Genomic DNA, 14,278 nt, shown 5'->3' with positions numbered 1-14,278 from the left:
AGGTACAGCTGTTCACTTAACCTCTGTTAATTAAGAGACAGCCATTGTCTGGAAGGTTTGATCTCCAGTGCAGCTTGGAAACCTCCAATGGCCCTCAGCAGGCAAACAGAATGAGCTCCCAGGACACAGATACATAGAAATACCAAGCAGACACACAGGTAAGGAGATGGAGGATAGGAAAAAGGGAGAATGAAGGAATTTATGATGATTTAATAGAACAGCTTTCAACAGGATTTGAAAATGAAATGTGTTTGAAGAGTGAGTAGTGGGAAGTTAAATCAGATATAGAATCAATTATATGCACATATGGCCTCCCAAGCAGCTTAGAATAAAAGCAATAGAAATGCTTAACCTCTTTGATGAGTAGTTTCCAAATAGGGATCACTGGAACATCAATAGTGTTTGGCCCACAGATAACTCTCCTGTATGGAATAAAGATACATCACTTACAGATAAAATAGTGACAGTGTCACTTGCTCAAGAAAATACAGATTTCAGTAGTCCTGAGAGCATCTTTTGATTCCAGTTTAAAGGCTGGGAGGATATTTTTTCAAGAAAAGAAATTTAAATATCCCTACAGTGCTTACATCAGAAAAGATGGCTGTACCAGTGACATTTACTTATGCACACAAGAAGTGCAACACAACCTATTAGGCAAATGTTTCCATCATACATTTGATTACTTTGAGAGACGATAAACAAAGGAATTCTGCATCTAAAACTAAATGATCCAAACCCAAATAATTTTGCAAAAAGTTAAGAATGATTGGAATGTAAGATTTGACATGAGCTAAGATCAGGACCTGGATTTTCAGTATTCAATCAACTGAAGATTATTTATTTCTCTATTTCATAAACACATGTTCTGTAACTCGCTTAATAACACAGTAGTTTATGAGAATAAGTTCAATGACTAGAACTAGTTGATTTGGAGCTCCACTGAAGAAGCAAACACACAACTTATCTGCACTCTTCCACAGAGACTTTCTCTTACTCCAAATAAGAACTGCTTAAAGTTAGTTACAGAACACAATTATTTCCTGATTGAGAACAATAACAGTGACAAATACTGAGAAACTTCAAAAACTTTGACAAGGAGTAAACAACATTCTCTAGCCTTTTTCATTCAATATTTCCATGCACGGCTGTTTCATCTAAAATTATGTGCATATTAATAAATACACAAAAAACTCATGGGAAGTGCACCAACAGATCAAATTTACATATATTTGAAATCCATATGTTGGGTGTTCATGTTTTACAATGAGTACCTGACATTCTGTTCATTGCAGGTGAGACCAGAACCAAATTTATCATGTATAGCTGAGCAAGTGTAGTGATCTTCTAGGACTCTAAAATAGAAAGGGAGAATGTTCCTTAGGATGCTATTCACAAAGACAATTGACTCCTTCAGAGACTTGTGCAACCAGTGCAGTGAACTCACCCAACTTTCTGGAACTGTTTTGCACAGTCATTCCAGACATAGCGGATTTTTTGCACTTGGATAGTTTTCACCTGGAAAACAAGACAGGGACAACAAAGCATGCAACACAACAATCAAAAATACTCTGAGACTTGCTCACAGAGCTCAGCTGGGCATTCTCACTGGGGTCAAGTACAGATCAGGGAAATTTTATGGGGGCAAGGTGGGAGAGAAGACAGGACTGCATTCACTGAACCCTAGATGAATTCTAGATTGGGATCCCCAATCTATAACTGGGGAACAGTACGGGTTCCAGAAAGCTTTACAGATCTTTAGGTCAAGCAAGTACAAAGCAGTTTTCTTTCTGAAAAAAGGAATAATCTTCACTCTGATCTCACAGAATGAATGTTAGAGATCACTGATGCCATGGTGCCTACACAAGCAGCTGAAAAAGCCAACAGCTTTCTTATCTTCTGTCTAGTTTTGGGGAAAGCAGGGAGCTTTGGGCTATTTCCAAGCATGGTGCTGAGTCTTTCAGCTAAACAGATGTGCCAACAGACAAGAAAGGCCATCCCAGGATACTGAGTCACTGCTAATGCTAAGCCCTTGCAGAGCAGTTATCCATTAGGAGCACACGCTGTCATTTATAACTTGCAAGAGGAGTCTGTCCTGTCTAGCACAACAATAACAAAGCCTATTAGAGATAATGGCACTTACTATCAGCTGGTAGAAGGCAGGGATATACACCTGTACACATGAGTGATAAAGAAATCAGCTCCAGGGAACTCTCCCTGCCCAGAGCAATAAGTGTTATTATAGGCCAATGAAATCTAGACTCAGCTCATCCACCAACTCAAAATGGAGCTATAACCACAGTCATTAACTTAACAAGAAATCTGAAGTTAGGATTTCATGCAGTAGGAGCTGCAATATCTGCAATGCTAACAACTGGAGTGGAAGCAAGAGACTCAGCTCCCTGTCGGAAGAGGTCCTTGGACAGCTCTTGGGCACTACAGAACACTGTGCACTCAGGTAGCTTAAATGGAAAAAACACTTTGAAATTGAATGATAAGCAGGGGTTTTTGAATGGCTAGGGAAGGAATAAATTGTTCTCTCTTTGCTGCTTTGAAATCTGGTCCTTTCTATCTAGATGTTTTGATTGATATGAAAGTGGTGTTCAAAGGACCTATTATTTGAGGCTATATTTGGCCTTTTTTTGTTACTAATTTGATCCTCAAAAGAATGTTACAGACCTGTCTCCACTTTTTTCATATTGTGCCAGTTGATTAAATTAGTTGGCACTAAACTTTCCTATGTACATTAATATATGTCCACAGTAGAAATAGCAACAAGTTTTGCTCAGCTAAAGTTAGGTTTATATTGAAAATATTTACTTAAAATTGTTGTAGATATAAAAAGTAATTATAGTAAGTCATAAATTTATTTCCTGAAAGGGAAAATAGCTCTTTACTGGATGCCTCAGTGCAGTGCTCTAGTATCTATAATCAAGAGCCAGATTTAGCAAATGTATCATTTTGCATTCCTATTGCTCACACAAACTTAACATGTAATGCTAAGCAAGGCACATAGCTGAACTGTCTAGTACATGTTTTAGACATGGGATAATTACGTTGGGTAGATCCATCATCTACCTTCCCCCCAGTGTCTCAGCGAGATCTCAAATCTATGGGACTGGCAGAGACCAGGATACATTTTTGCAAGAACTATTAACAGTTAACCCGACTCCGGTCAACTGTTCCTGACTCTTCCTAATCCTGACTCCTGTTAACCCGACTCCAGCAAATGCACTTTCAAGAAGAAATTGGTGCATACAAAGGGAAAGAAGCAAAATGTGTCGATGAAACATTTCTGGAAATACTGATCCAGCTCAGACTCTTTTCTGTTCTATTCCCTATCGGAATTAATCCCTGCTTTCATGTTACTGGGGCAACTGCATTCTGTTCTGCACAGTCTCCTTTCAGACACACAGTCACCTCTAAATTCCCTGTTTCCTATGCCAAAAATGTTTTTTTTTTTTTTTTAATTTGGAACTGATTCTCCTCTGCAAACCCCAGTCTCCTGAAGCTCTCCTACTTATAACATAGGTTTTCTCTCAGAAATTGTGAGAATTCTCATTTCAAAACCCCTGTCAGAATAAGACTTTTTCAGAGGTGAGTACAGTTGAATACAGTTCTTTTCTTTTTCCACAGCTCACTGTGTTCCTCAAGCTGCAAGATTCTTAGCTGCATATGTTTCACATATGCAGCACGTATGCATTTTACTCCATGAAGCATGGCTGAGATTTGCCATCATCTCCCAGATGCTGCAGGGAATACTTTACTTACTAGCAAACTTGGCTTCATTACAGCTTTGCTGAAGATTGAGTCTTCCTCAGTGGCTGGATAGTCTGATCTGCTTTTGATAAATGCAGACACAGAGATCCAAGTCACAGTCTTACGAGAATAAGTCCGAAAATCATCCTAAGTGGGTATAGAAGAGAAATGTCACAATTTGCCCCAAACACAGACCAAATTCACTTTCACCTTGGAGTCAATGATTACAGCAGCCTTTCTAGAGTACTACTCTGGCTATTTTTAAGGATTAGCCAACAGAAGCCTCCCAACACTTGTGATTTAGAGAAAAATCATTAGAATAGGAACAGAACCACTGCCCTGTCAAAATGTGAGTACTGCAAACACTTCAGTGACCACAGGTCTGGTGTGTGGCTGATAAGGATGGAATGTGAACACCCAGGTCAAGATCTAGGGCAGGCAAACAGCAAAGGGCAATCTGAGATGCAGTGACCGTGCTGTAAAGGGAAGATCAAAAGGAACACAGTGCTGTGCTGCAAAATGGATGTTTAGTGCCAGTGCCTTTACAGCCACTCCTGAGTTAACACTTCATTGGAAGTGTCAACACTTATGGCACCTTAGACAAGCTTTTACCACAAACTGAGTTCATGACCTTCACTTTTTTTATAAAGCAAGTTGAACATTAGAACTGCCTGATGACAAGGGTTGGTAGCACACTCTGAGAGATTAGAGGAACTACTGAATTGAGCAGCCCCATGCTAAGTTTCAGCCCCAAACACTGAACTACATGCATTAAGGCCAACCATGAGACTGACTTACATCCTGTGTGTGAGCAGTTTTGCAGTTATGAAACTTTAATCAGAAAAGGGAAGAGTAAAAAAGATTTCTGTACCAAATATGAGCCCTTTGGAACAATTTAATTGTTAAAAAAAGAACTTTAATAACTTTATATATCTTATTTGCCCGTTTTTCTTCTTAAACTGGTCTTTTGAGTAGAATAACATTTATTTTCTGATATTTATCTTGAATTTAGATTTCAGAATGTGTAGACATTGGGATGCAGATTGAGATGGGAACCAGTGAATAACACAGGTGCTCATCATTTGAACTAAAGTGAATCAAAATTCAATAACCAAAGAGAGTTAATAGGCTCTTATATTGCAAATGCAGAGATAATGATAACTTCAGAATTAAGGTTTTATGTGAAGCAAAAGATAATTCCAAGGATCAAGCTGATGAGATTACTTGTATCCTCATTAGCAGTAGCCATCACATTTGAGAACTGATATAATCATAATGTAGCACAACAAAACAAAACTGTCATTTTAACACAAATGATTATGAAGGAAATCTTAAATTTTCAAACACTTAGAGCACATTTGAGAAAGCTTCTTGATAACAAGAACATACAATATGATCCAATTGCTGTTTAATTACACAAAGGATCATTTAAAAACTCATTTATTTGAAAAGTGCTTGGCATGGCACATCTTTTTATAATTACACACAAGAACAGGTAATTAAAAATGCAAACTGAATTGAAGATTAAGAAGGGATATTAAGCCTAATATGATGTTTTTAATAAAAGAAAAAACATACCCCCAGACTATAAGGATGCAGATTGTTTCATTATAAAGTATTCAATAGGCAGATCTGTGATTTTCAAAACCTGGGGTTTTAGCTACATGCTGCTGTGCTTATTTAAGAAGGCGGCTCAAACACAGAAGCAGTAAGTGATCCGTTTTGCAATTGCAAACATTGAAAATGCCATTGTTCAGAAATCTTTGAAGCAGAACAAATCAAATTTCTGGAAGTAAACCAACTCTGCCAGCTCCTGGAGTATTCAGGCTCAGCTGGTATTCAGACCCAAGTCTCAGTTTATTTCTTTAGTGTTGCAGTAGCTTCCATGAAATAAAACCAAGGGTTTTCATATGTTGCAGTGCTTCAGTACAGCCCTCAACAGGAGTGACCTGTATCAGGAAACTACAGCAAAATGTGCCAGCTCTGAAAGCATTAACTGCAGGATTGCAAGCTTATTGGACATGGGGAAAGGCTGTGGGAAATGGAAACACAGAGCCAAGAAAACAAGCAGTGTAGGCTTGGCCTCTTCTGTGTACTGATCCCTCATGACACACTTGGACACTGCTGGGACGCTGCTAGACAAATCTTTAATTTGGCCCAGTAGATGAATTTTGGCAGAGAGCGACATCTTTGCCAGAACAGCCAAGTGAGGGAAATGGGACCTGCTGGATACTGCCAAACAAACAGGTGCTTTAGAATCTGGAGCACAAGGCTACAAAGTAGAAAGCACAGGGATGATAGAAGGGAGGAAGGACTGAGAACAGTCTTGAAACCACAGATATTACGGGTTTTATCAGCCCAAAGTCTTTCACTTTGTCTGATCAGCTGTTACACTCCATTCCCATGATCACCATACACATAATTTGTGGGATATTTTGAAGTTCTTTAGATCAACGATGGTGCACATAAGATATTATTGCAGGAAACCAGCAATGTAAGAGATTTCAGCCAACTGGATACCTTACAGTTAACTCACCTTCCAAATAGCCACCTACTAGGGACTAATTAAAAGATTAAAGTAGGCACCTACCGTTGTTCTAAGCAGAACAATATCAGCTTCTTCCAAGCTGCATCGGATGCAGTTTATCCACACATCCCACTCTGGCTTCCAGTAAAACAGCAGCCTCAGAGCCCCACAGGACAAGATGAACCCAGCAATGCACAAGGCCCTTCGGCAGCCTTGAGTTTTGTAGCCAAATATCTCCTGTACAGCAAAAAGAAGACAAAAATTATTACTATTTCTCCTAGAGAAATGCCTGGAATACTACACCTTCCTGTCACTCCCTGCTCAGCCATAGCTACTGTTAGGTATGGTACTGTGAAAAACAAGCCATAGAACTTGTATTTGGCTACTTTAGGTATCCTAAGCACGATTACAAAAAATTTGCATCTTCAAGAGAATTTTCATCCACCTTCACAAAATCCAGATTGCTGTAACCTGACCACTATTCTTATGTAGTTGTGAAACTCGGCATGAAACATTATTTTGTCTGTACATGAACAGGAATGACAACAAAATAGAGAGCTTTAAACCTTTAATCCAACTCAGGAATTCAGATTTGACCATCAGCTTTTTTAAGGGTCAGACAGCTGAAGAGCTTAAGTAGATGGTGAATGACCAGTGCAGAGCTGCTGCCTTAGAAGTGATCACTGCTCTAGCAGTGATCTGCACTAATGCACTTCAGACACTCACCCAATGTCTCTGCTTGGTGGTGAATAACACTGTGTGCCTGCACCAGCTGGAGCTGCTGTGCACAACTTGGCACAGACACAGCTTTTGGAGCTGTTACCCTCTTCCATGACAGCTCCAGTATGGGGATTTTGGAGCTTGTCAATGTGCCATTGGCCTGACAGCTAATGATGATGATGATGATGATGATGATGATAATAATAACAATAATAGTAATAATAACAACTATTAGAAAGAACATCTAATGAATCCTTGCAGAATGCTTTATATGTCAGAAGGCCAAAGGAAGCAACTCATTTTAGTTATATGAGTAGGTATTATTATTTCATTTTTAAAGCTGGGGAAATTGTTACAGTCAGGTGACTTGCCCCAAACATGTCTGTCAGCATTACATTTTAAGAGCTGCAGGTCTGGGTACCATGGCCAAATTTCCTCTCAGTACTGCTAGCAGGGACTCAGTAAATGTGAAACCAAACATATACAGCACCTTTATAGAGAAGATGCAGCCTAAGCTAAGATGGGAGATTCCATGGCTGCAATTACATCAGGTGACCAGGAGAATTTGCTGGCATAAGGGTTAAGGTTCTTCAATTCCTTCTTCTGAGTATATCCGCAGCAACTGCATAATCTGCTTCTGAGGATCAGATATCTGCAGCCACAGATATTGCAAGATCCATTTATAAGGTGAGAAGAGAAGGCAATGTAATTGTAAGGATGACTAATGCATAATTCCTGGTTCTGTGCTGGAGTCTTTGCTTGTTATGTGAAATGCAGGCCCTGCCCAGTGGTTCCACATGCTGCCTTGGCACACCTGCTCTGTGGCATTCTCCAAAAGACAGACTCTGTCATCCTAGGCAATATCCAAGAGGTTTCTAAGGGGAAGAAATTGGCAACTGTGAGGAAAAATTATGGTAAACAACACAGGAAAGTAGCCATACCACCTGTGAGATAAGCACACTGCATTTTCGAAGGCTTCCATAATCTCTGAGCAGCCAAGATAATAAGACAACTCTGCAGCAGATAGAAGAAAGCCCATGGAGGACAGCAAACAGGCAAGTTTGCTAGGAGGCAGTTGGTGTGGCAGTTTTGCAATTAATATTCACATGTTTCTATAACTAGGTAAAGAGTCTCCATTCAACTCTCTCTAGATATAACCTGACCAAAAGGGTTAAAGAAATAGTGTCAGCACCCACACATAGCATAATACACAGGACAATGTGAATTTACTCTTCACAGCAAATGCTTACCAGCAGGATCCAGATTGCTTACTAGCTTGGATCCAGGCTTCACAGCTTGTAAGCGAGGCAAAGGATCTCCCAAGGAGACAGAGACACCTAAGGGAAGAACTGTTAAAAGAACACGCCTTCGGACTTCCTTCAGTATATCACTGGACCTGGAATAACTGGAATAGTATTTTCAAACTGGGATGGGCATGAATATCAGGGTGGGGAAGAGCAGGATTGCTGCCATGTGCATCTAGCTTCTGCCAGTGAATCACTCCTTTAATTTTCAGTTTTTGTGTCTTACACCCCATGTCTGAGGAGTCAATAATGCTATACTAATAGAATTAAGAAGAGAGAGGGTGAATGCTCTGCCTATGTTTGGCAGTCATTTGGGATCATCATCTCTTGGCAGTCTTCTTCACTGAAATATTCAATGGTTTCCCAAGTCTGACACAGCAACCACCAAAAAACTAGAGCAAACTGTATTACTCGGAATTTTTGCCAAGGAAACCACACACCAATATATGAAGATATGTATCTGAGTCCCCCTATGCCAGCATATATTTTAAGGCCTTTTTTCCAGATTAGTTTCAACTCAAAAAGTGATTTGAATCCATAGATTGCAAGACACTCCCCAGAACCAAGCATGCATCAGTATTCCTCATCTTGAAATACAGAAGAGAGGGAAAGAAGGAAAACAGCTCATCTTGGAAGAAAAGACATGCCCTTTAAGATATTCATTATGCTGTGTGCTGGATCTTGCTGCTTCTCACAAGGGACTTTCCCGAGACAGACAGAGAGACAGATGGACAGAGGGATTCCATTGAGCTGTTCTGACCCTTCAAGGGCATGAATTGCCATAAGAACAGAGATTTTCGTTCAGGTTTGTTGGTTCATGTCTTGATGAGTATGACATTTCTGAATACAGCTGTTTAGGAGTTCTACAACAAGTAAGCTGGGAAAGTATAAATATCAGATGTTAACTGATGCATCAGGGTGTCCATGATGGAATCTACTGCCAAAGCAAATAATATCCCACAGTTTGGAAATGTCTGGAGTGGGTCACCTGGGCCACATCACTGAGAAGTAAAGCTAGGCAGGGAAATAGACTGAGGTCCAACTTTGACTTGCGCCAAAGTTCTCCGAGCCAGAACCTTTCAAGCTTAACTTCAGTACAGAATGTTCTGTTAGGTTGAGGAGTTTTTTCTTGCCCTGTGCTTTCAGCTGGAAGGATTATAGCAATGAATGCTGCATTCATAAAAAAAAAATACATGAATAACTCCTTGTTAAAGCAGAAACTTCTCTCTCATCAGATAAGTCAAAATTAAATTCTTTAGAAAAATTCTTAAAACAATTATCTTCCACAAAAAAGGTGAATATTAGACCCATAACAGAGGTATCCACAATCTGCATGAAGAAGGGAGGAACAGGCACACACATGGTGCAGGTTTGTTTAGGCACATGAATGACTTCTAGTAATTAGGGTTTAGAAATTCTTGATTCACTCAGCCTCTGCTACAAAGATCTCCAGGCAAATGCATGTCCACTATGGCAAACAATACTTTCAAGGCTGGCAGAAGTCCTGCTGAGACGACTGCAGCGAGAACACGTCTGTCAGGTTAGTTTTATGTTGTTAAGGAAATAACTTTTGCTGTGTTTCATTTTGTTGCACTCATGCAGACATGCTTCTTTTGAAGAGGATCTGATGAATACAGATTTGCAGCTTGACAACTTTTCTAATGCATGAGCAAGTTTTTGGAGTTAAATGAGTGCATTTGGCATATAAAACAGTTCACAGTCAAAAATCTGGGTTCTTGAGTGCATCAGACTAGAAAATGGTGGAAAATAAAATTAAGATTAGCTATCTGTAAGACTCCTCATAGGAGGTAACACCATCTAAAGAATTGGCTGGTATACAGTTTCATCTCATCTCTATAGAAAAATTTTTAATAAATTGTAGTGTACAGTAAAATTTTGTTTCTTCATCTATTAACATCCCTTTTCTCTTGAGACTCACAACAGTCACAGGAGTGACTGTAACAAAATGGTTTGACTTGTGAGTGAAGGGTCTAAGAAGCAGCCAGGATTTTTGGACAGAAAAAGCTGCCAGACCTGCTCAGTGGCAAGTAAGGTTCTTAGCTGCTTTTACAATCACACAAAGCCAGCATTCAGGGGCTTATCACTCTAGTGTCCAGCAAGTCTTTGTTACTTATGTTTAAAATAAAAATTGCCTCTAATTGCCAGGTCATCTGCACAACAGAATCTAAATGCAAATGTCAAACAAACTCAAGCACCTTTTTCTTTGGTAAAAACAAAGCCTGTAGCTACCATCAGGGAACCTAAACAGTGGCTGTGAATGGTCATATTTCTGCAACCCCAACACCAGGTACCCTATTATGAGCAACCTGTTGCTATAACAACAGTTAATAGGATTAGACTTGAAAGACTGGCTAAGTTTCACAAGCAATTTAATAACTGAAACTCAGTCTTACCAACCAGAACCTGTTTCATCAGAGGTTTGTCCCTGTCTCTGAAATGAGTAGCGACATTCACTATTGTTCCATTAGCAACAAGATTGTACATTTCAGATTTTATTTCAATTTTTACAGTTACATTTTTCAAATTCAAAGTACATAAAATTCCTGTACCAGATTCCCTTCAGAATTGTGGCCTCTCAAAGGATGCAGACAGCTGCCAAGATGCAGCAGTAAACTGGGGTGCACCAGTTGATTGACTGCAGTTCTTCCATTCCTTCAGCCCAAGAAATGGGGGAACACATGCCTAGGACAGGCTGCTGGAAAATCCTTCCCAAAGCAGCAGCCTGCCAAAGTCTATCACAATCTTTTGCACTGCAAGACTTAAGGTTCACACTTCAGGTTTTGTGCAAAGGGAATGATTATTCCCAAGCTGTGCAGAGAAGAACATCAAATTGGCAGAGAGCATAAAGCTGTGGTTTTACTTTCTCTTTGTATTCAGTATATACAGTAAATGTACTTCTTCTCAAAATCTTCAAGCAGATTTTTCCGAAGGGAAGCATACTATTAGCCCTCTCTGAGGCAAGCTGCTGTGCCCAGAGTTCTCTCACACTACTAAGATCTTTCTGGTACTACAAATAATTGCGGAGAAAGAGTTTATCTCATGCTCTGAATACGCTTTGCTAAGTTTTAGCTGCATAGCAGAAGAGTGAAGTTTAATTCAAGCAAATGTTCTGCAGCAATTGTAAAGTAATCCCGAAGACATACACAAGGATATACAGGTTAGATTTCCTAAGTCAGAGTGATTACTCTTAAATCCAGGACTATCTAGCACCTCAGCTATACCAAGAAGTGGAAATAACAGAAGAAAGAAATGGAAATAACAGAAGAAATCTTCAAAGCATTTCCTCTTATTAGAGTTCCCCATCTTTCCTCAGCAAACAGGACAGCTGGTTCCACAGAAGGAAGCATTGCACATCCAGAGTTCAAGTGAATGACTTACATTCTTTCAAATTACTTGAACTATTCCACTCTGGAAGAACTGGCACTTGCACAGTGTCAGCTGTTAGAGATCTGATCTTGTTTGAAAGGTCAGGAACTTCTTGTTAATAATTTAGTTCAGGTAGATTAAACTGACTGTTGAAAACAGCATCAAAAAATATTTTCTACGGCTTTGAATTTAAAAAAATTAACTTCTCTTTACTTCACATATTCTTCTTCACTCCTCTACTTAAAGATTTCTCTTTCTTCACAAGTACTCTCATTTACATACTACTTTCTTTTTTCCTTTCACACAAATACACACATTAGCTGTTCTCTGTTTTCTATACACACATTGCTTTTTTTCTTGTCTCTTACAGTACCTCATATATCCTCAGGGATATCTTCCTCTATATCATACTTTTTTTCTCTCTTATCTATGTAACAAAAACACATGCATTCCTGCCTAAATTAACATAATTTGCTCCAGTTTTAATTGCATTTTCAACTCAAGTGCTTTACAAGTATTTTTTCTTCAATTTCCATTTGGAAACCCCAGGTGAATGAGCACTGATCCGACTCACTGCAGGCATGGAGAGCATGGCAACTGCCAGAAACTCTGGATTCATAGTGAAGACTGACTCAACACTGGGCACACACAGTAGCTGTGCATGGAAAACCTCAGATTCACAGATCCTTGAGCACCAGATTCAGGACACATGGACTCAGTAAGATACTGGTGAGAAATAAAAACATCTTCGGCATAACTGGCTCCATACAAGCACAGCTTGGATGTCCCAGCAGTGCACAGCTGGAACTGAACATTCAGGGTACAACAGTGTGACTGTACACAGCACCAGGCAATCCACTTAAACCTAATTAGCTCCAGCTCAATTCTGGCATTGCTAGAGACAGCACCGATAGCAGTGAGAGCACATCAGGTGTTTATAGTCCTAGAAGAACAGGACGGGGTGGAGCAGAGGCACAAACCCAGCAGCTGTTTGGAGCTGGGGAGCAGTGGCACATCAGCACCAGGGCTAGAGCCAGAAGAGGGGCGCTGCCAGCAGGTTTAGTAACTGGCCGGCGGAGCCAGTCGGGCTCTGCATTGCACGGAGCTAATTAGTCCCCACCCGGGGAGCCAGTGCCTTGTGCTTCCTGCACTGCTCACTCCGTGCTGCTGGGTGACTCTCTGCTGCATTCCCCAGGTCTGCATTACGCAAAATGGGGCATCTCCCCTTCCCTGGATGGCTGAGAGGGCTGTCTGAAAATCTACATTTTTCTTTGCAAGATAACAGGTATCCATGTTTGCACGTGACACAGTCTCTTTCACTAGAACAATAATGTTGGTGAGGAGAATTTGAAGACTTCTCCAGGATTTCTGAAAGAGAACAGTTGTGTCAACTTGGAAGTGACTATGTTCCAATAGCTTCACTATTGAAATCCTGCAAGCACTCACAGCAGTGCTCCAGTGGCTCTGCAGCACAGGAATTTTGAGAAGGACTGCATTTACCAGATATGCCTAAGAACTGTTGTTGTACAGCAGCATCATGGATCTGATATCTCCAGCAGAATCTATTAGAGGGACAGAATCCATGTGAATAGTTGACTCATAATACACAGTAATGCCAAAGCAGCTCAGAAGCACTGAATTCACTTCAATTGTCTACTGGCTTTACTATTTAACAGCATTGCCATGCAGGAGACCAGAGATTTGGTGTAAACATGGGACTTATTTCCAGATGTTACAAAATGCATGCAAACACATTTCTCCCTGGGAAACTCTGGAAAGAAATATAGTATTTCAGTATTTAGGAATCCCAGCTTCTGAGATAGGGTTGGCAATTCAACAGACTGCATTTGTCAGTAATTTATGCAAACATAACAGGTGTTTTTATGTTTTGGAGAAAGCCAAGGTTTCCTGTTCTCTAACTGGAGCTGATCCTGGAGACCCAGCTGTCAAATGGTTGGAGATCCCAGTCTGGCCCGTCCCTCAAGCTCATATTAAACCATCTCCATCTAGATTTGTAACACCACATGAATAATCTGTTGAGTCATCATCCCCTGTTGGAGGGGATAACCAGTTAAATCCAATGGACACAATCAAATTTATTTTCTTTCTGCTAAAAAAAAAAAAATCATATCCCTTTCTAACTGTATGTTTCTGCCAAGGAAACACCCCAGCTAGCAATAATTCAATTACAGTCTGTAGCATTTTATTGCAGAACACGTGCCCCCTGCTTCAAGCTAAGAAAGACCTAGACAGAGACACAACTCACCATCTCATTCTCTTCTCCCTGGTTAAGCTGTGCATAATGGTTCTTGGCAGGATTTTCCCCCATGAAATGACCCTCTGGAGACTTTCTACAGCACCCTCAGGACAGGTCTTCAGCATAGTGTGCTTGAACTTCTACATTGAGGAAGTGCTCTAAGTACACACCTTCCTTATAATTCTGATGATGTTTGAAGCAGGGAGCTCCTCCCTCTCTGGGGTTAGCAGGTAACACTTTATCCCTCCTCCCTCCATTCTGTTGTTGCAGTTTTGCAATTCAGGCAGAATTCAGTCAAAAATGAAAGAAAGAAAAAGTTCAGTCTTA

The 14,278-nt window shown here is 40.2% G+C and overlaps 1 protein-coding gene across 1 annotated transcript in view; it reads right to left on the bottom strand.

The window, feature by feature from the left end:
• Nucleotides 1-14,023, bottom strand: part of ATP13A4 (ATPase 13A4) — a 36,756-nt gene extending 22,733 nt beyond the window's left edge. The window contains exons 1-6 of the mRNA XM_054282442.1: nucleotides 13,961-14,023; nucleotides 6,347-6,520; nucleotides 3,769-3,903; nucleotides 1,445-1,515; nucleotides 1,272-1,352; nucleotides 353-422 (exon numbers count right to left, since the gene is read on the bottom strand). Coding sequence (XP_054138417.1) covers nucleotides 353-422; nucleotides 1,272-1,352; nucleotides 1,445-1,515; nucleotides 3,769-3,903; nucleotides 6,347-6,520; nucleotides 13,961-14,023 — 594 coding nt within the window. The remainder of the gene's footprint in view (nucleotides 1-352; nucleotides 423-1,271; nucleotides 1,353-1,444; nucleotides 1,516-3,768; nucleotides 3,904-6,346; nucleotides 6,521-13,960) is intronic.
• Between the last annotated feature and the right edge of the window lie 255 nt (nucleotides 14,024-14,278).

This window comes from Melozone crissalis, unplaced genomic scaffold, assembly GCF_028551555.1.
Source record: "Melozone crissalis strain CALT ecotype California unplaced genomic scaffold, PUWL_Pcris_2 ptg000034l_1, whole genome shotgun sequence".
In the NCBI taxonomy this organism is placed as follows: Eukaryota; Metazoa; Chordata; class Aves; order Passeriformes; family Passerellidae; genus Melozone; species Melozone crissalis.
Note: the sequence above shows the minus strand (reverse complement) of the source record. Positions and strands in the feature narration are given on the sequence as shown.